This window comes from Buteo buteo, chromosome 4 (genome assembly GCF_964188355.1).
Source record: "Buteo buteo chromosome 4, bButBut1.hap1.1, whole genome shotgun sequence".
Classification (NCBI taxonomy): Eukaryota; Metazoa; Chordata; class Aves; order Accipitriformes; family Accipitridae; genus Buteo; species Buteo buteo.
Window position 1 is genome coordinate 29,554,583 of NC_134174.1, and position 21,532 is coordinate 29,576,114.

The window sequence follows — 21,532 nt, forward strand, 5'->3', positions numbered from 1 at the left end:
AGGGTTTGCTTGCCTTTAAATTTTTCTTTCAACGTTAGCTAAACGGTTTGGTTCATGCAATCCACAAGTGCCCCAAACCTGTGCAGACGGGTGGGCGGGTTATTAAGGGTCTATAGTGTTGCTAATGGAAATAAAGTCCGTGTATTGGCAAGCTGTAAGCACTGACCTTGTGACAGGGCGCTCACTCTGAAACAGAATCTCTCCAAAACAGTTCTCTCACAGAACTTTATTGTCATCCAAGCCAAGCCAGACTCAGAAAACTCTTTTTTTTTTTTTCTTTTTTTTTTTCTCCCAGTCTGACATAAATTAGGATTCCTGGATATGAGTCTGACCTTGCCCTCCAAAATGAACTCTCTGATCAGAAACCCTTGTGTTGTTTAGACTTGGCATACCAAGTCGGATAGTGACCTCAGCACCAACACTGGTGATGGGCAATTGCCAAACCAACCAAATCTGGGTCACCCCTGAGCTCCTGTCCTAAATTTGAACGGAGTTGTTTTCAGTTGTTGAACTTTCTGGCTGTGCATATTGACCTTAGCTCTGTCTGTCAGTCACCACAAAGGTGCTAAACGTTATTTTTTTTTTTATTTTAACCAAAAGGTACCCTTTAGATGTAACCTCTTTTGATCAACCATGATGAAAGCTGAGCAAAAGTCTAAGAGTGACATTTGACAGTGCAATTTTAGGTCACCAAAGCTTGATAGCCAACCCATTTGCTGAAGTCCTCAGTATGAAAGAGTCACGCTAAGTGAGAGATTTCCAGTGCAGAAAATGTTTGTTCATCCAAAGTCTCCAGTTTCTTTTATGGACTTTCAGCCAGGGGCATTTTCAGGATGACGACATGTTCTGCAGGTGCTCACCGTGACATCCGCCTCCCATGCAAAGAAGAGGTTGCTGCCTGTTATCTGTCAGCTTGCCTGTTATACTGCTTAGTCTTACTTCTTGGCACTTTACGTAAAGAAAAAAAAAAAAGAAAATAGAGTGTCTATAAAGTATGGGAAATGTAGAAACCCCTGACAGTTGTATGGTGTGTCTTGCTTCTCCCACAGAGAGGAAACCACAAAATAGTGAGTCCAGGGGTTTCTTTCCACACACACAATATCTGTCAGGATTTTGAGGAATTTTCTGGGAACTGATGAAAGAAACGTGCTATTTAAGCCCTGATATATATTGTACAATGGTTCTGTACAAGGGAGATGCAGTGCTCCACACTGGCAGGTTCCAAAAAGCTTTCCAAAATAAAAGAAACCTGAAGGATTTCAGGGAATTTCTTCCAAGAGGGCAGATGATTGGCTCCTATGGGAACAGAGGCAGAAGCAAAGGGGAAAATTAGCTTGTACTAAAGAGGAAAGGTACCTGATGTGTACCTAGCAGCTGTAGTTTCCTTGTTAACCTTTTCATGCCTTTGCAAGATCACTGATGCTGGTGGAAAATGCGTAGGCATTTTAGCAGCAAAGGGGCTCTCACCTCCCCAGATTCAACTTTCTCAACCCCATGGGATGGGCAGGATGCGAGGGGGAGTCACACAAGTGACAAGTCCCCCATGCTCAGCAGTGTCATGGTCATGGAGGGGACCCCTGTATGCTGAAGGACCAAAAATGAATGTAACAGTGTCAATAGTCCTACTTACATGGCCTTCCCAACACAGGGCTTTCAGAGGCTTCCCTCCACTCATGGTGACTGTAAGCAGTGCTGGTAGTTGTGGGATACCTTAATTAATGAGCAGGGAGTTGGTGAAAGTGCATCAGCAAATGGGAGCAGCATCAGGATCAACCCCAAAAGATGGTACAATGTGTTTATCTAGCCCTTCTTGTTAAGATTTATTGCATTAAAAAAATTAATTATTGTTTCTTTTTCTTTTTTCTTTCAGGTCCACCTGTAAGTACCAAACCCGTATGGTTTTAGAAGCTGTTGACACAGAATTTGCAGGGCATGAACCAGCAAAATCTCCTGTCTGTGGTGTCTGGTGCGGTAGCCACCTTTGCAGTCCTGGCACCCTGGGATCTCCCAAAGAGCAAGTACTGCAGGTGCTCAAGACCCGTATTGGGGTGGGACTGCTCTCGGCTGCATTACAGCTTCCGAGGGTGAGATGGAGGGAGTGCAGGGACGGGGACATGGCAAACGTGAGGGGTGCAGATATCTGTGTATTACCAGTTGGCCCCACATACCCCGGGCAAATCGGTTGTATGTGCTTCACGTGCAATGGATGCCACGCGCTGAACGAGACGTGTTTGCAAAAAAGGGAAAGATAGATCACAAACACATGGCAGGAGCTGAGCTGTAGGGACTTGTTCCCTGCTACTCATTCGGGCTTGCTGAACTGTTGGGCCTTCAAGTATAGCTGCACAACTATCAATTTCAGAGGAAAAATTGTGTTGACAGCTTCCTTTTCAAATGTTAGCTAATGCAAAACCTCAGCGCAGACGATTTAGGCTTCAGGAAAATAGCTAGGTTATTGCAGAAGTTTGCTTACAGCTATTAAGAGACCCACAGTGAACCAGAAGAAGCAATGCGAGGAATGAGGCCATGTATTGACATCTCTCAGGATTATAAAGAAACGCTATATTGTCTCTAGCACGGTCCTTCCAGAGGAAATGGTTTATATTCATGTACAATAGAGTAACTATACTGGGTTTCTGTGAAGGAATATGAGAAGTTAAACATACGGTAGTCATCTTTTGTCTGTTCACGCAAAAATGTCTTAAACAGTTTGCAGATGACGTTCTGAGGAGGAGTAGTTGCTGCACAACCTATTTTCCCCTTTCATCAAGTCGAAATGCTATAGAGTGAACTCCCACAGATATACGAGCACAGCCTGATTTAATGACAACAATCTTCCAAAATGTTGCACCTTCCAGGCCAAAAGGTCTGAAAGCATTTTACAGCTGGAAGCTTAGATCCACGCAAACTTTCAGTGATAGCTTATCCCAGGGGCTTTCAGGACTGGCCACTGAAGTGGATGTATTTCAGCGTTAGCTTTGCATTATTGGGAAGAAAGCACTGCTCTGGAGGGGGCTGCAAGTGGAGCCCATCCCGGGCTGTGCCTGCCACTCCACCCTGGGCAGGCATATGTTGGCACAAAATTGGTAGCGGTGTTGGCATTTCTATTATTGCTGTGAGAAGTTAGAGGGAAATCAATAGGTCAACGCAGACGTCTTCCAGAGAGCAGTCTGCACCTTTGCAGGATGAGGAAGACGCACACTCCAGGCTTTCTCTGCAGCGAGAGGGTTAGAAACTTAATATCGTAATGAAAGATTGAAGCCTGGCAGAAACACGTGGGACCACCAGAGAAGTGCTGACAATATATGCTACCGTATCCCGGCTTATTGCGACCCCTGAACCTGTCTCCGCATGCAGACGTTCACGACAGACTGCAAGGAATGCTGCAGCCAATGGAAATAACAAGAGGAAGTCGGGCAGACCGAGCGTCGTTAGCCAAAGTGGAATTTGTCTTGGGCTAACAGCACCCTGGTCTCCTTCAGGACCTCTTGGGTTTCTGATCGGCTGGTGAGCAAGACCCGCTCAGTCACCGTGAACAAAAATTCACTGCTGAAGATTCAAGCAGAGTCCTCCATGTCACCATAGGAAATACTTCCCCCTTCATATTTCTCGTGATTAAAACCGCATGCAAACTCAGGCTTATGAGCAACAGACCTGGGCTCCTGCCTGGCTGGTTGTCATACACATCGCTCTGGATAGCGATCCCCAAAGTGCTGACCGCCCCACATCTCTCTCCCGGGTTTCTTTCCCAGCTTGCAAAACGCAACATGTTGGGCAGTGGGGCTGAGCCCCTGGTGCTGGTGTTGGCTTGAGTGTCAGGATGGGCAGAAATATGCATTCGAAATGCACTGAGCCCTGCTTGTAGTCTAGATGGACCAGGAGAAAAGCCAGGGAAGTGGATGAGCAACACCCCAGCAACAGAAGGGGCCTTCATGCTCTCCTTTGCCCACAGATGCTCCCACCGTTATTCTTGAAGGCAGTCGAGGCTTTGGTGAAGGCAAGGGCAACCCGCAGTCATGTAAGAAATTTGGTGAGATTGGGACTAAAAGGGGCAAAGGAAGGAAATGATGAAATCATGCAATAGTCCTGAGGTTCCCGGACTCTTTTGCCGTCTGGACCACATCCGAAGGAAAAGATCCTCTCACGGACATTTTCACTCCCATTTCTGAACATGCAACATTTCTGTGGCAACTGCAGCAATTCCATACATGAAAAAATAATATTTAGCAGATGGAAACGAAGGAAAAAAGTCAGAGCCCTGTAATTAGGTTGTTCTCCGTGGACTTGCAGATACCTTCAGAGCCGTGTGAAGAGCTGTGGGTACAGCCATACCGAAAGGAGAGAAAACTTCACAAAAAGGAGGTTAGGAAACTGAAGCAATCAGACCTGATGGTCAAGGAGCTGTGGAGAGTTTTTAACCACTCCCTTTCCTAAACTCTTACATGTGATTTCGTCTCTTTATCAAGCCCTCCCTTCAGAGTGTGAAGCTAACTTTCGCCGTTTCTGTGTATTTTGTTTCAGGGCCTTACAGGAAGACCAGGGCTCCCGGTAAATACTTCATTCTTTCTTTTTCATTCCCTCATGCTTTCCGTCTGGCAATACTTTCATCAGCAGGCCTCTAGGATTCGTAAGCTGGGAGAAGGTAGTGATCTCGCATAGCAAACCTGATGCGGAATAGCATATTGCAAACAGGACATGGCTCGTAACAGAGTAGGGACCACAGGAGCTTTGTAGGACCAAACTTAAGGGTAACATAATCCCTATGAATCCTCCTGCATGTGGGAAACATGCTACATTAGAAGATGCTTTTGTCAACTTGAGGGTCTGGTTGAAGACACTCAGTGTGCAGTATTCTTGCTGATGGGGCTTGCTAATTGCAGCAGGATTTAAAAGGCCTAGGTCACTCTGGGACAAATGGAAAAGTCCATAATAACAGTATCTGCATCTGAGATAGATAGTCAGGAGTGAGGAAGGAATGTGGGGTTTGGGGTTACAGCTGCATGTTTCCTGGTGATGGCTCCCTGCTCCGCAGGCTGCTGCTCACCTGGAGACTGCAAAAGCCCTACTGGGCAGTTTCCTAACGAACAAAATGGAAACTGTGCTGCTGGCTCTGCCCCTGACTCAGGCTGCTTGTTGCCTTTCATGCTTCTCTAGCTCCGATGTGGGAGCTGCAGTCAGCTTTGCACGACTTTGTAACCAACCTACATGGTATCATCCACCTGCGAGTGCTCTTTCCTGGCTCCCTGTCACAGACAACCTTTCCTTATAAACATCTGGCATTTATTTGCTGTCCTACCGGGAGCTCCCCCTTTGCTATTATTGCTTGGAGGGCTGTAACGCTGCGCAGTCGCATACCAGACACAGTGCCGTCATGTACCACTCCGACACCAGGTACTCGCTGGAGACCTGACACAGCTCAGCCCTGACCTCGGGCTCTTCCTGCTCGGGCACCAGCCACAGCAGAGCCAGGAGAAACAAAATCAGCTTTTACCTCAAACCATGAGGGAGATCAGCCTGAGCTCAGCTCTGGAGGAAAGCAGCATTTAAGGGACTAAAAGCACAGGAAAACTCAGCATTATGTTCTCCAGCAGCCACAAAGTAATCCCAGGGCAAGACGCTGACACTGGGAGTTTTGCTTGCTGCTGGCACACAGAGACAGACAAATACTAGTGGGACTGAGAACCCACCTAAAACCCTAGAAGAAAGCAGTTTCTCATATCATCTACAAAAAAAAAAAAAAAAGCAGCTGTTTAGTGTTTCATCCATCTGCAAGAAATGCTTTTGCAAAGCATATATTACTTTTCAATTTATCAAAACATGTTCTGCATGGAAAGGAATTCCCCTGATACTGAATGGCCACCCAGCTCCACAGAGGGAAGCGGCTAAACTTTCACCAGGTAACAATTTGATCCCAGGCAATAATGTCTGAGTTTGGGATGCATGGCCAAAGGAGCCTCTGTGTACACCTGGCAAAACAAATAGAGTTAAGTGCATTCCCCTTCCAGAGATTTCAGACTACATTCACACACATTGGGACTGAACATGGGGGAAGGCACAAAGAGGTGGCACTGATGGGGCTGGTGTCTTCAGCTGCAGAAACAAGAAAACTAGGTTTATGTCTACAGATGCAGGCAGCCACAGGCAGGGAGACTCTGTTTTACATAAGGAAACCCCAAACATTGCTGGAAACAGAACTGAGAGATTATTATCACGTCATTTTTGCAAAGTATAGAGAAAAAGCTACATGACCGCTGAAGCCATAATCATCAAGATCCTTTAGGAATCAGCTGCTATCTTCCAAATCTGCACAGCCTTCAATTTTGGTGACCAGGAATGTAGAGGGTGTTGATTTTTTTTTTTTAATTGCGTAGTTAAATTTATCTGTAAGAGGCAGAAAACTGCCTTGTAGCGAAGTGGCTGAAGAAAATTGCCACCGGTCTTGTGTTCATGTGTTTACAAGGCTCTGTTCAGTGTCACCTGACCCAAAGTCATTCCCCAAACCACTGTTAGGATCGTTCACACTCTGACAATGCACTGGGAAGTATCTCAAAGGGGTAGAGGACACTGAACACAGCTGCTCATATGTCTTCTTCCAGACATGCTTTTTCCTGTGTCAGCTTGTTTTCCCACATTTTTCTCTTGCTTCTGGACAGGACTATATTTTCAAGTCTAAAAGAATCCTGTTTTAAAGTGATAACTCTATAAATAAATAGCTAACACCCAGATGACTTTGGTAAAGAAAGAGAAAAATGTGACAGTTGGCTACTGCAGGAAGCCAGTTCCCAGGACCCGGATTTTATGAAGTGTTGGAAATTGGGATTATACTTTGTTAGACTGAAAACTCTTGCCCTTCTTTTGCTGCCTAAATTGCCATATGTAATTTCTGTTGTGAGATGTGCTGGTTTGTCATATGCACAAGTGAACTGGTGGCTTATGCACGTTCTTAAAGACAGGTTTGGGCACATGCAAACACACTTTACTCTTTCTCTAACTTGCTCTCTCCCTCTCTCAAAATCTCTGGACACTTGCACTGCAGCACGAAGCCACGTCTGTGGCATAGCTCATTTGTGCTGTTTTATAACCTTGCTTTTGGCCAGTTTCCAATTGCCTCTGATTTTGCCTTAATTGCCAGGGAGACAAAGGTGCAATGGGGATCCCTGGGCGGCCGGTAAGTTGAAACTTCCTGCATGTACCTTGTCCTCCCTATCCTCTTCCAACCTGCAAGAATTTGGGGGGGCTTTCAGGATGATCCTTGGTGGCTGTCAGCGTGAGCAAAGCCACCCTCCCTGAGCCCCATACCTGAGGGACTCTCCTTGTCGCAGCAGGGTGGCCAGCCCTGCAAACTGCATACATGCCGGGGGGGCTGTTTCCATCCCTCTGCCGTATTGCTCAGGCCCGCCTCTGGTTCAGCATCCCCCCCGGTTGGGTGCCTCCTGCTGCCACCTCATGCGCCGGCTGGGCTTGCTAACTGTGGGCTTGCTAACACGCACCCCTGCCTGCCACCGGCAGCTGCCCTTTCCAAATAACTCTGCCCTGAGCAAAGGGGGCCATCCCCTGCCTGGCTGAGTGCTGTATTTTGGAGCTGCTCTTTGCTCTGGCATCCCAGGGTTAGGATGGGGAAGAGGGCTGGGGCAGGACCTGAGGCCACCCTACTCATCCCAGCCCCATAGCCAGGGTTTTGGGGTGGGGAAGCGTGCCCTTGCCACTGATGCCTGTGTTTGTCTCTCTCTCTCTTTCTCTCTCTCCCCCTCCGCCCCCCCGCACCCTCTTGCATGTGGCTGCGATGGGTGCCACTGACCCAGGGACTAAAAGGGCAACCTGGAGAGAAGGTGAGTCAGCTCCTCGCAGCCCACAGCATCCCCGACTGTCCTCCTCTGGGCCAGCCCAAACTCCCTGGTCACAGTCATGGCTGCTGCAGCCAGCTTTGGGCTTTCACCTCCCTGGGCTGCCCCCTCTTCCCCGGCAATGCGAGTTTATCTCCCAAATTCCTTCCAAGGCCACTCAGCCTCCAAAGACTGTGTTTCTTGTTTATGACAATTTACTAACAGCATAAGAGCCAGCGGGCACACGCAGGGCTCCCCTCGAGGCTTCCTGGGTTTTAACCATTGAGCTTCTTCCCTGCTGGCTGCTCCACTTGCCCTAATCAACCTGCAGCTCCCTTCCACCTCCCAGGTTAGCCCAATCCCTGGTGTAAGCCATAGCAAGGAAGAAAATGGCATGGCATGCTCCTATTTCTGACATGGTGGGACCTCTTCCTCCTAAGGAAAACTGATGGTGTAGTTTAAGTCTGTGGGATGCCATCTCGCAAACTGTTTGCCATGCAGCGAATTGGTGTTTTGTAGCTGCAAAGAAGTGGTAGTTTGCAAAGCATCCTACTGCTGGCCCCCATGTTTTGACATTTCAGTGTTAGTGTATTTTACCCCAGTGCTGTACCTCCCACCCGTGAGAACAGCAAAATTGAGGTGTTTGGAGTGTGTGAATAACTGAATAACAATGTCTAGAAACTAGGAAAGGGGTAAATATTTACCTGATAGGGGGATCATCTGTGCACTGCCATACCAGGCCCATTTGCTCCTCTTCATAGGAGATGGAGAGAAAACACAGCAAGGAAGGGCAAGGTAGGACAGAGATTCTCCTTCCTTGCTTTCAAGCTACTGCTTGCTAATTGGAGCCAACAAACATTATCTAACAGACCAAGATTTCACCGCCTGAAGCCATACTGCTTTTTCTCTGTTTGTCCTTGCATTTCTTTCTGGCCAAAGCTTTCAATGTGAAGGGACAGTAGATAGATACAAACAAACAACGGAAAAATCACTCTTGATTGCCCGTGCTTCCCCAAAGCCCTCCGTGAGAGTCCTAGGTCCTTGGCAGGCCCCAGCTTTGTTTTGCAGAGAGCTCTGCTGGCTCTCAGGATGCTTGGTTTATGGGATGCTCCATCCCAAAGCTCCCCAGTCCTGGATGCTTCTGGAGCTGCCTCTCAGGAATACGCCATGTTTTCCAAAGATGGGGACATGTCCTGCCCGTTGCACGTCGTGGGTGGCTAGGAGCTGGAGGGGCAGCTGTTTTCTTTTCCAGCAATGCCTTTGCTGTTTTCATCCACGTCCCAACTGAGTTTGAGAAGCACACAAGCAAGGCATTTCTGGAGGCAGCCAGTTTGTTGCCCACAGCTCCCATTTCCCTGAAGCCCAGCACATCCCTTCTTCTTTTCTTTCTTCTGCAGGACACAGTCCTGCTGGACTCATAGGAAGGAAACAGCAAGGGTTTCAGGCCATCTTTCACACTTGTAATGGGGCAGAACCTCTGTTTTACCAGAAATTGTTTTATGTGTTTATAGTATTCCTTGCTCTGCAGCTTCCATTCTCTGGCACATCTGAGTAGCTCCAAATGACATCTTTTCTCCCAAAGCATGGGGCAAGAGCTGTAGGAGGCCAGAATAGCAGCTGTCCCATAAGCCCTGAAGGTCTCACACCTTGAGCACCCTCATTTAACCCTGGTCTTGATGGGAATATAACTGTCTTCGTATTTTCCTCTCCTTCTTTTTTCACCCCTCTTCCTCTCCCTTGTGTCTCTGCAGGGTGCACCAGGAGAAGCGGGCATGTCTGTCATCGGGCCCCGTGGTCCACCCGTAAGTGGCTTTTCTCTATTTTTGACTGATGCAGGATGTGGGCAAGTTACAGGGAAAGACTTAGGAGGGGCAGTAAGACACAGCATCAGCTGGAGAGAGCAAAAACTCTGTATAATGTGGTTCCCATGCTGAGCCAGGCTTGGTTTTATACTGCTATTATATACTATATATAATGAAATTACAGCTCATACTCCAGAACAAATGAGGAAGCCTTCCCTTGCAAGGAAACCATATTCCTGTATTTAAAAGGAAGAAGCATATTACCTTCTTGCAACAGGGCTGCTACCGCTTTTGGAGAAAATATGCTCTTTGCCTGGCTAATTTCAGCCTTTGGTTTCATTAGCAGAGGACACCCCCCCCCCCCCCCCCCCCGATTTTGCAGAAAAGCAGGATCAGAGCTAAGCTGGTGAGTGGGGAACTCACAAAGATGGGTAGTTCAGAGTTTTTCAGAGGTCCTTGTCAAGTACCCAAAGTCTTGGAAACTCTTCGACACCACAGTTAGCACTATCTGGAAAGTCCCTTAGCTACTGGGGAGTCGAGGAAAGTGTAGGCAGGATTTTGCACCCTCTTCCAGCAAAAGTGTCCCTGCAAGGTGCAACGAGTCAGCCAGACAAAGCTTTTTTCAAGGATAGGGTCATAAAAAAAGACGAACGTGAAGGGTTGGAGCATTTATGTGCCCCAAATGCTGGATGTTTCTTGTGCTGTGGTTCAGTCATCAAGCCTCTGCTTTTGTGCGGATGCAGCCAGTTCTCTCCACTTCATCCCTGCACAGCCTCCACCAGAGATTTCCATGAAAAAAGACCCGGAGACTCAATTCTCCCTCCCAGTGGGCACTTCCGATTTTGATTAACCTGTGAAGAGCACCATCCTTGACCTGCAGAGAGGATGGGCCGCCAGCAACATTTGTTTCACAGCAGAGGTCAAGTGAGAGAGACCTAGGCAGTGCGAACACGTGGCTACATCTGGCTTTCCAATTAACTTTACAAAAGCCCCATGATAAGTGTTTCTAATAAGAAACAGCTTTGTTGGTTCCCAGGCCCACCTGCCCAGCATGCTGGAGTTTGAGAAGTGACAGAACCGAAGCCCAAGACACAGACAGGTCTCCCCAAGTGTTTTATACCCAGCAGATGGTCCCTGCCTACGTGGCCAGGTGAGGAGGAAGGGCTGGCAGGTCTCTGCATGCCAAGCTCTGAGTGAGACCACCCTGCTCCACAAACAGAAGATTTTGGAGGGTAGATGCCCCGTCGCTTTTGCTGTTTCTCACAAGCTGTAGCTCTCAGCCTTCTGGATAGTGTGGTTATAGAAATTGAAGGGAAAAGCTGTCAGTCCCTGTCACTGTAGGTTCTGCAGAGACAGGCACCACTCTTCTTGAAGGACATATGCCTGGTCTGCAGGACAGTTTTTAATGTCTGCTTTGGTGCTGCTGCTTTGCCTTATTGCCTTTGCTGCTATTTGGAAAAGTGCAGGACACATTGCATTTCCAAAGCAGCAGAAGACTTAGATGGCAAATGATATTTAAAATGGGCTTTTGCCTATACCAGTCAAAGCCCCAAGGTGCCAGGACTGGCACAACCCCACACTTCCACCCCCAAAGCCTACTGTGAAGATGATCCAGTTTCCCAGGGAGCTGGTGATAGGTCAAAAGGATGGCTGAGCACTGAAGACAAACACGGAAACCCTGGCCAAGGGGCCACTCGGAAAGACGTGGGATGACAAATAGTTTCCAGATTTTTGTTTGGAGGTTAAAGTTTTTGCTTGAGCTCAGAGCTGCTTAACTTCTGGCCAGAGAGGGACAGTGTGCCGATAGTGGCAGAAACAGACAGTCTCCATGATTTGGCAGCTCCCAGGATTACATACTTCATGTGATCAACATTTTAAAAAGAAGACAAGGAAAAACAGCCACCCAACAAAAACAGTCTCTTGGAATCGCTCGCTGCTGAACTGTTGTTTTGGCCTGATACCGTGCAAATCACTTTGCTGTCCTCCAAGGAGAAAGAGGCAGCAGTCTGTAGTCTACAGAGGAAGCCAAATTGCACCATTTCCAGGTTTTCTCCCTAATTCTTTTTTTAGCACTTCTTGTCCGGGGAGGTGTCGAACAGGGAACCAAAATTAATGAATTGTGGCTAGGCTTTTCTTGGTTCTTACCTTTTCAGAAACCACTGGTGGACAGATCCTTGAATTTATAGCCTATCTTCCCTCCTGGTCACTGGCCAACAGGACCAGGTGGTTTTATATGTATCTTGCAAAGCAAAGCTGACCAAGTTCAACTTTGCAGAACTAAAAAAACAGTGCAAATGCGATTAGGTCCTGGTAGCATTGTGTATAAAACCAGAACTGTTCAGTGGAACATGTGGCATTTTGTGGTAGGGGCATCCCTCAAACTCTGCAAAGAGATTATTTGGCCCCATCCTCTTAAGGGGTAAACCTTCATTGAGTTTTTCTGCAGATAGAGGGAGTCCAGAGAAGAGGTAACCTGAAGGTGAAGGTTTCTCCTGCCAATGTGGCTCTGAGCTCTCTCCCAAGGGATTATCATTGCTTTGCTGTGGCAAACCTCAGCCTCGCAGAACAGCAGGCCCTTTCCCTCCTTCCCCTTCCCTTTCCTCGGCACCACACAAGATCGCTCTGGTTAAGGCAGAGATGTACCCATGTGCCTTTCTTTTCAGAAGCAAACCCTTGTTCATACCCAGCTCTTTCCTAGGAAACCCTTGTGGGACTCAGAGTCTGGTCATGGTATCTCAAATTGCCTAAGAAAGCATTTTCTTCCCCAAAGCAAAGCATGAAAATACATAAGAAACCTGGGCTTTTTGGCATCATAGTATGGCTTTCAGGGAAGGCAAGATGCCGCAGTGGTCACTCAATGAGTGTGGTACAGGATTCACCTCATCCTGCTGTTTCCATCTACGTGGGTGTGCTTCCAGATCTGCTGAAGTCTGGTCCATATTGCTTCCTGACTTGGCTCACATATTTTTCAGGAAATTGAGATTAAAAAATCCTTAAGTAAAATAGTATCTTTACTGGATACCCACAAATCTAGGGTAACTGTGACCTGGGATGTCACAGGTTCCAGAAACTGAAGAACTATGAAAAATTAACAGTCAGGACGTTTTCTTTTTTTCAGTGTTTTTAAGTGCATGATGAATAAGCTGCCAAACACATCCCAAGCCAGTGTTTGCTGTACCCGATCCCAAACTGGTAGCCAATGCTGGCTAGCCAGAAAGAGGCAGGGGAAAGAACTTGGTGCTCATGTTCCTCTCATCACACTACCTAACTCTCTTTTTTCTCTTAGCTCTCAGAGGAAAAAAACAGAAAAGAAAAAAAAAATCATCTCTCCTCCAGAATTATTTGTGAGGGAAATGAATGCACTGGGACATGAGATGGGGGGAGGAGAAGAGGGATGGCTGTATTTAGACACCAGTGACCTGCAAGGTTTGTCTTGCACAGAGCAGCACCCTGCACTAAACGCCTCCAGTTTATGGCAGCAAGAATTGCTATAAAATGAGCTCAACCTCTGGAATATACTCCAAAAGCCTAGTGTATGGGCTAGGGACACCCATTTAATTAATGTAGAAACTTCAAGGAAGCTGCTTGCAGTCCAAACTGGACCTGCTCCAGCATTTTCTTGGCCCTGTACAAATTGGAGTGGGGATGAGAGATTACCCTTCCTTCCCAAGACGCTTTCCCCTTGGAGGGGGATTGGGTCTTGGGTAACTCTGAAGAGAGTCGCAGGATCAATGGGCAGAGGCTGGAGGAAAGGCTCCATAGAGAGGACTTAGGGTCCATCAAAATCCACTTCAGTTCCTCTAAACTGCTGTCTCCATTTCATCCTTCCCAGGGACAGCCTGGAACAAGAGGTTTTCCTGGATTCCCGGTAAGTGTAACTGCTAATTTATGAGGTATGGGTGTGTGATATTACTAGGAAGCCTCATTAGTGCTTGCTGTATCTCATAATTTCTGTCTGAAACCAAGGAACTGATCTGATATCACTGGAAAAAGTAATTTCTTCTTCATTTGTTTTTCTTCCTTTTTTTTTTTCCTTTTAAATGATACTTAGGGAAAAAAAAAAAAAACCCACCAAACCACACAACTCCGAAAGGAAATTAATTTAAAAAAAAACCCCAAGTGTTAAAATAACATAGCTGAAGCCAGATCTGTTCAGCAAAAGAAAACCACCCTAAGAAATACCCCCAAAGAAAGAAAAAAAACCCTAGGTAGGTGAAATTCCAACCTTAATTGAGCCTTTAGGTGATACTGCAATAGCAGCAAGTGCCTGTGATCCAAATGGGGCCCTGCGTGATGCAGGTCAGCCGGGGACCATGCTAGGCTGAACACCCTGCTCGTGCCAAAGGGAAAGGACAAAAAGCATGAGGGGGGATTTTTCTCTAACACTGTTACAGATGGGCAAGGGAATGGAAAAAAAAACCAGGACAAAGCAAATTTCCTTTCAGTCCTACAGTTGCTGGCAACACTCTCTGAAACACTGAGGCTGCTGGAGAACTCAAACAGTTGCTATTTATTCTTATGCATTTATCTTGGACAACTAGGAAGCCTAAGGCAAACACAAACACCCCCTGCATCCCTGCTCCCACCAGGCAACTCAGCTGCTGCTCCAGGACACGCAATGTGCCAGAGCAGGTCTGCGGGGGAGACTCTCACGCCTGGAAAATGGGAGGAATTGGCAGCTTCCGAGCCGTCTGACAGGGCTCTGAGGCTCTGCCCTTTGCGAAAAGGGGGGCTGTGAGCTGCCCCTGGGCTGAGGAGAAGCAGATCTCTCCAGGCCTTTGTGGTCTTTGGCTTTTGGAGGAACAGAAAACAAATCAGCCCAGCTCATGAGAAAGTGCCGGGTGGGACAGTGCTCTGCGGAGCCTGTTTCTCATCAAATAGTACCTTCAACATGCTGCCGAGCTGTATGTCACCTGTTCCCTGGGACACTTTTATTATTCTATCATTTGCAAAAATTCCTCTTTCCCCAAAGGGGGGTGCCTTTTTAAATCAAAGCCTCAAGAAAACTGCTGATTTTCAACTAGTTTACAGGATGCTGCAGAATTTGAAATGCTGAGGGTTTTTTGCAAATTGCCCATGAATCCTTCCTCCCTTCCCTTCTCTTTTCCAGCATTGCTGCTGAAATGGGCTGACAGTGAGCAGGTCCCTGCAGAAGCAATCAGGAAGCTGGGCTGGTACCCAGTGGGCGAGGGACCTGCCAGGACTTGGCAGGAGGGTAGAGAGAGTCACCTCACCTCTTCATCCTTTCCCCAGTCTGTGCAATCTTGTGACACATAGTGCTTGCTGCGGCGGATGGACAGACACCCCAGTGAAGGCATTTCTCATCATTTCTCCTTTTTTATTTCAGGGCCCTATTGGCTTGGATGGCAAACCGGTAAGCAAACAGCTTCCCTCAAGGCTTTCTGCCCTGCCTCCTGCTAGGTCCCACTGTCCTGCCAGCCTGCGTGTTATAAAGTATGTTTTTTTTAAGAGGATTATTTTGCAATGTCATGCACATGCATGGATTAAAAGAAAATTAGAAGGTTGGCAGGCAGGAGGATACCACAGATGCCTTGGGGGAGATGCAGGAGTCAGGAGATTAGGGAAGGCAGAGTGTGGCTGCTTCCTTTCTAGGCAAATCTATAAAATAGCACTTCACAAGTGCAACAGCCTGGCTGCTGCAGGGGAAGCCTTAGCAGGCACTCCCACCCTGAATCAGACAGAGCAGCTCCCCTGGGCACCAGCCTTCTGCCTTAGCCAACAGCTTCATTTGAAGTCGACCCTACAGCTTCTTTCTCTTTGCTGCTATGCTGCAAAGAGTCGCAGTAGAAGAGGAAAGGACCCTATAAAGACCTCGATGCTGTCCTTAGAGCCTCCTTATAATCAGCTTTGTAGTAGAGAGAGAGAGACCGAAGTTCTTCCCATCCTTCAGAGAGCTAGACACAAATACAGCTACTTCCCTATGAACCCAGCTGACGTGAAACCCATAGCTCGAGGCATCCACTTAGCCAAGTTCCCCACCACAATTCCTCCAGCCATGCTGTAATGGAGAAGGAGCTGGTAGCACATACCTCTGGCACTCAATTTCGTACAACTGGACCCTGATTTTGCCGTGAGGAACATCACCCTCAAAAGAGACCCAGCAGCCCCTCTCTTGTACTGCTCTGGGGACACACACATGAGCCCCAGCAAGGTGCAGTGCACTGCACTCAGCTGAAGCTGCTCTGCCAGCCCGAGGGGGGCTTAACTGTGTCCCAGCCATGCCCCGCAGAGCCTTTGCACCCCATATTCATCCTCCAGAGCTTTGTTCTCAGCATTTGGGGTAGCAGGGAACGATGTCCTGTTAGGTGTCTGAGCAAAGCTCCACCTGCATGGTGTTGCACCTCCCTTGACAAGGTGTAGGAATTGTGGGTGCTTCCTGAGGCAAGGGGTAAGTGGGTTAAGTCAACATCTTCTAGAGACTGCAGTGGCCAAAGCTGATATGTGTTTTCTTTCTTTTGCAGGGTCATCCTGGACAGAAGGGCGAGATGGTAAAAAAAATACATGTTTGCCTGTGGGTGACACGTTGGTTTGAAATGATGTTGCCTCTCAGCTGGAAATGAGCTCATAGGCAGGGTAGCGATCTTAGCTCAGCTAATGCACTAGCTGCGTCCCTAATTCTGTAACTTCATAATAGCAGTACTGGGGCGCACATCTGTAATTTTTACATTATGGCTATCAGATTCATCATGTCACAACAGCAACTCTTTAGTTATGCATGGGATATGTTTTCCTTGCATTTAGCAATTATGTTCTTTAAATATACTCTGGGAGCTGACATTTTTCATGGTTGGCCTCACGGCAGAAGTAAAAATTGATGGAAAGATTTCTGAAAACCCATCTGGCAGCTTTCAACTTATCTAACAACAACAAAAAGCACATATTTTTTGTATTAAATGTGTTTTGGTTTTTTTCTCCCTCTTGAAGTTCTGTTTCATATGTACATTGTACTAAAATGCTTTTGGTTGAAAATGATAAACTTAGGCCGCGCTTGATGGAAACCCAAATGCGGTCTTGTTCCTCTCAACATCTCTGGTGATGAAATCCCCAAACTCGAGCATGCCAAGCTAGCAGCTCTGTAGTCACCTTTGCTCACTGAAATGCTGAATGTTTTCTTCTGCTAATTCTGTTTTTTGAGCCTGAGTGTCAATATAACCCTCTGGCAAGCATATGTTGAAGATCGCCCCTCCCCGCTCCGCGGTGGAGGGGTGAGCTGACGTCCCTCTGTTGTGCAATCCTAGCTCAGGCAGTTGCAGCTCAGGCTTCAGTCCTGGCTGCTTCTGGTCTGATCCCAGTGCCTTGACCAAGGGGATGCGCTGTCAACTGAGGTCCTGGGAACAATAAGGGTGTGTCTTCCTGATGATTTTTCCCCTCTCCTTTTAATAATTCCCCCCCGTGGTGCAACCAGAACATGTGTGCATTTTCACTCCTCCAGAGTAACAAAGAGAACCCAGATCTCTCTTGGGAATTTTCTCCACAATTGTTTTTAAAAACTGAGTTTCCACCTACTCCATACGCTGAGATTTTTTGTCTTCTTGTCACTGTAAATGGGAATCCATCTCGCATTCATGACTATGTTTCTTTAAAGGGTGCTGCAGGTCCCAGAGGACAACCCGTAAGTATCCCATCTCTTGCAATTGCACCTCCTCCTAATCCCTTTCCCCTTGCATGCACTGAACTCCTTCATTTACTGAGGCCTTTTTTATCACTTTTCTTTCACAGGGACCCCCAGGACAAAAAGGAGAAAAGGTAACTTTAATGGGACACATGTTGAAAATTAAATGTAAAAAGTGTGCATGGAAGGGACTTGGTGCTGCTTGGTCTGACTTTGAGTGGCTGAGAAATACAGCAAGAAGAGAGGGCTCTGGGGATACGGGACAGGAGGCAGGGCGCTTGTTGGGTGCAAACTGGCGTAGCTGCACTGAATTCAATACAGTCACAATGATTTACACCTTCTGGATCTGACCCCATGTGTCTATTTTGGTCCTCTCTGTTCGTGGTTTAAACTCTTTCCTTTTAATCCCCTTCTTTCACAGGGTCAGTGTGCAGAGTACCCGCACAGGGTAAGTCATTAGTGTTATTATCGTCTGTCCCGTGCCTTCCTGCATGTTAATCCTCCTTCGTTTGAATGGCTTTTTGTTGGAAATATAGATCGTTTCATTAACAAGCTGCGTCATCTGGGCCCCGAGGGCAGCGCTTGGCTGATTGATGTGTTTCACAGAAAAGCAGCAGATAAGGTTTTCCAGGAGGGATGTTGGTTTTCCAGAAGGGATGTTGGTTCTCCGGTCTGTTCCTACCCATCAGGGCTGACCCCCAGCTAAATGCTGTCATTGCTGCTTCCTGGAGACCCTGCCATGCTCTGTGCCGGAGCGGGAAAGGTCCGTGTCCTCACTCCAAAACGCAAGGAAACCTGGTGTTTCTGGAGGAGTAGAGGTCATCCACTCACACCTTGTGCTGCTGCACCAGCTCCGTCCTGCTTCCACAGCCTCTGCTGTGGTTGTGTGGCCAGGAGCGGTGCGGGGTTTGCAGACCTTGGGGAAAGTCTCTCGTCATTCCTCCCTTTTTCTTCTCCCTCATGCTGATCTCAACCCTGCATAGAGACAAGAGGAAGGGTTGTGCTCCCTGCCTTGACCACCCCTGGCCACGGTCCCTGGTAAGCTGGTCCCCCAGCCTGGTGGGCTTTCTGCCTCCAAAGAAGAGGCAGAGAAGAAGGGTTGGTGCCAGCAACTGTTTAATGAAAGCCGGGATGTTGCCCCACTTGCCTCTTCATCCTGGCCTGGCTGGCACGTACTGCAGCCAAGAGAGGAGAGAGTACATCATGGGGTTTGAGGGGATTACAGTGGTAAAATTTAACCACCTCTAAAAACAACCGGAGTGCTGAAAATCCACTGGAATTGCATTGGAACGACATCATATGAAGTGGCTGGAATTTGTAATCTGGGTGTACAGGGAGACAGGCTTAAGGGCTTTCTGTTTATTTTTGACGGGCCTCTGGACAATTAGCTGGGCTCTGGTCCCTGGCCCCGAGAGAGCAGGGCCCTGGATGCTCTGAGCAGCAGAGGCAGGGGAGAGAGCTCGGCTGGCAGCCTGGGAGAAGGGGGCCGTAGGTATGTGCCAGTCCCAGTACAATAATAGCCGGTCAGCTGTGTTTATTTAGGTGAGCCAGCTCACTAGATTGTTATGTTAAAAAGAAACTAACAGCAATGTTCACCCAAGCGGTGTCCTGGGTTCCTGTTACAGCCCTTGGCTCTGACTGTCCTCAGTGCTCAAGGTGAAAAGCGGCGGCAGGACCCACAGCGACACTGGGAAACGGAGATGCAGGTTGTGCATCACTGGGAGTAGCCTGGGCTCAGACCTGGGGACAAAGGCACACTGGTTTGGTGGGTTGGGGTTGTAGGCACCCCAGGGTGACACGTTGCAGGGCTGTGACAGTGGGGAAAGGACGGGTGCAAAGCCTCACATCCCAGCAAACCTGGTGACATTTCCTTACCTCTCATGGAGGTGCTTCTGGTCTCATGAGGCAGCAAGCTCAACATTTTAAAAAGCCCACGAGTCATTCCAAGGCAGAGATGTGGTCACAGGAAGGGTGATTGTCCTCAGATCAGCTCAAGGGTGGGCTGTCCTGAAGGGTCTGGTCACAGGCGCAAATCAGCAGTTCCCTCTCTTCTTCCCAAAATGAAAATTAGGATGAGCCTTGTTGTAAAAATGCTACACATCTGACTGAATTGCAATTTGTTCTTGCTTCACTGGTTGACAAGGTCCTTTGTCAGATGTCCTGGGCAAGGAAATGAAAAACAGCATCCTGAAAAACCAGGGATGTTGTTTCAGTTTTGTTTCGTCTTTGTTTTCTTAGGAAGGAAATATAAGGTTAGGATGTATGCCTTGGCTCGTGTTGTAGTTTCCTATTTTTTTTCTGTATGAGTCTGTATGGCCTGCACTGCTGTGAGGGACTAGCCCAGGCATGGGGCTACCCATTCGGTGTGGGCTGGCCGTTCGAGCTGCTCTGAAGTGCTGCGCTGGGAAGGGTGCTCAGCTCAGGGAAAGGGGGGACCAGCTGTGCTCCGTCTGCTCTCAGAAATGCCGTGTGTCTAACTGACCCCATTTGTGTCACCTGTCTTCACTGTCCCCTAGGAATACCTAAGTACCACCCTTGCAGCCCTGCGCTCTAACCAGATCCTTACGCTGAAGGTTTGTGGGGTAACGATCTGACAGGACCCAGTTCTGATGCAAAGGCACGAGGATGCAGATCCAATATTGCAAGCTGCCTTCTGAAACAAACTTGCTATTGGGACACAGGGGGCAGGGCAGGAGCTGGGTGGAAGAGGCTTCAGGTTTCTTCTCTAAACTCTCCTACCTGCACCTGAATCCATTGCTGGGTCTTGCCTCTGTTTTCAAGACTGCTTCTCTCCATTTTCCTCCTTATCCTTTCCAGCACCCTCCCTCTGCTTCCCTGTAAGCTGCATAATATTTCAGGTACACTTCAGCACTTGAGGAGCCAGGCAAAGCCAGCTCAGCTGTGTCTGGGTCACTGGTGCAGACATGCTGGGCGCACCTAGCATGAGGGTGTGGGGATTTACAGCAACATCCCCCTTGAGAACATCAGTGCAGTCCCAAACACTCTCCTGAGCTATGGGGCCTCCTGCACTGTCTTTTATAAAGAGAAGGATTTCCTTCAGATAAAATCAGCCTAACTGGTTTTCCAGCAGCACTGCTTTTGTTGCAATAGCTTCTGGCTGTCTGGATCAGTGCATTCAAACACAACTGCCTGATCACAGAGCAGCGATGCTGTAATATCGGTTTGCCACTTCACTTTGCAACAGGACTGGATCCTTGCTTTCTCTGCAAACACAAAGAATGATGTTTAAAGGGATTAAAGTGCACTGCTTGGATGCATACGGTTACTGTGGTGGGAGACCTATGGGCACACCTCTCAGATCTAAGCGCACAGCTCACATGGGGAAACGTTGCACACGGGGACACATTTTTGTGCCTGAGCACAGAAAGCCTCTTTCTCTTCTCCCTGTGTAAATCAAGAGCAGCTTCAATGGAAAACTGATAGGAACAGGAAAGTAGATCAGGCCAGAGGAGCATTCCTGGGCCTGGAGCCGGCACAGTGGGTGCCAGGGTGACAGCAGCATGCATGCAAGTGGAAACTGGATACACCAGAAGGATGAACAAATGCTCCTGAGCTTTAGTGCATTTGATTTCTGTGTGTCCGGGTCAGCTTTGTGCCCTAAGGCAGCATTCCTGGCTATAAGCAGTCAGAGGCTGATGTTACTATTAAACAAGGAAAAGCAATGCACAGGCTCCCAAGGCAATAACCCTGCTCAGGGCTCAGGCACCAAGGCCTAGTCTTCTCCCTTGGCCATGAGGGTTGTGTCTGCCCAGCTAAATGCACCATGCCAGGACCTGTTTGCTGGCCCTGATACCTGCTGCTGTCCCCAGCTAGCCTCTCTCCACTCCCTTCCACACCCTGAGGAAGGGTGAGGCCTGGAGATACACCATGTTTCTTGTAAGGGAAGATGGATAGAGCTAGGAAACCGCATGTGGAAAACTTGGAGAAAATTGTCATTGTGATAGTTGCCTCAAATCTGATGAATAGAAATTAAGAGAAACAGTTCTGTCACTGGAGAGCTTAGCAGAGCCAGTGGGGGGGATGTCTTGCAGTAAATACTGCCTGAGGACATCAGTGGAGCTGAGTCAAAAATCCCCTGGGTAAGTTTTATTTTCAAGCAGAGAAAGTGGTAAAAGCTCTGTGCAGCGGGAGCATCAGGTTGGCGGGTGGCCACCCTGTACCTGCCAGGGTTGGCACATGGCAAGTCTCCCTGTTAGCAACGCACGGCGCGGAGGAGCTCAGAGGTCTGCCGGCAGGTACCTGTGCTGCGCGCC

General features: G+C 48.1%; 1 protein-coding gene across 11 annotated transcripts in view; it reads left to right on the forward strand.

Moving 5' to 3' along the window:
- Positions 1-21,532, forward strand: part of COL13A1 (collagen type XIII alpha 1 chain) — a 93,075-nt gene that overhangs the window by 26,527 nt on the left and 45,016 nt on the right. Inside the window, exons 1-12 of one of the 11 annotated variants that reach the window (XM_075025357.1) lie at positions 3,957-4,362; positions 4,522-4,548; positions 7,133-7,168; positions 7,803-7,829; positions 9,575-9,625; positions 13,458-13,493; positions 14,973-14,999; positions 16,108-16,134; positions 17,232-17,258; positions 17,366-17,392; positions 17,680-17,706; positions 19,775-19,831. In XM_075025357.1, coding sequence (XP_074881458.1) covers positions 4,231-4,362; positions 4,522-4,548; positions 7,133-7,168; positions 7,803-7,829; positions 9,575-9,625; positions 13,458-13,493; positions 14,973-14,999; positions 16,108-16,134; positions 17,232-17,258; positions 17,366-17,392; positions 17,680-17,706; positions 19,775-19,831 — 501 coding nt within the window. In that variant the 5' untranslated portion in view covers positions 3,957-4,230. Of the gene's footprint in view, positions 1-1,870; positions 1,879-2,834; positions 4,363-4,521; positions 4,549-7,132; positions 7,169-7,802; positions 7,830-9,574; positions 9,626-13,457; positions 13,494-14,972; positions 15,000-16,107; positions 16,135-17,231; positions 17,259-17,365; positions 17,393-17,679; positions 17,707-19,774; positions 19,832-21,532 lie in introns of those variants that run through there. The other 10 variants (XM_075025367.1, XM_075025363.1, XM_075025361.1 and 7 more) reach the window with 10 other exon arrangements.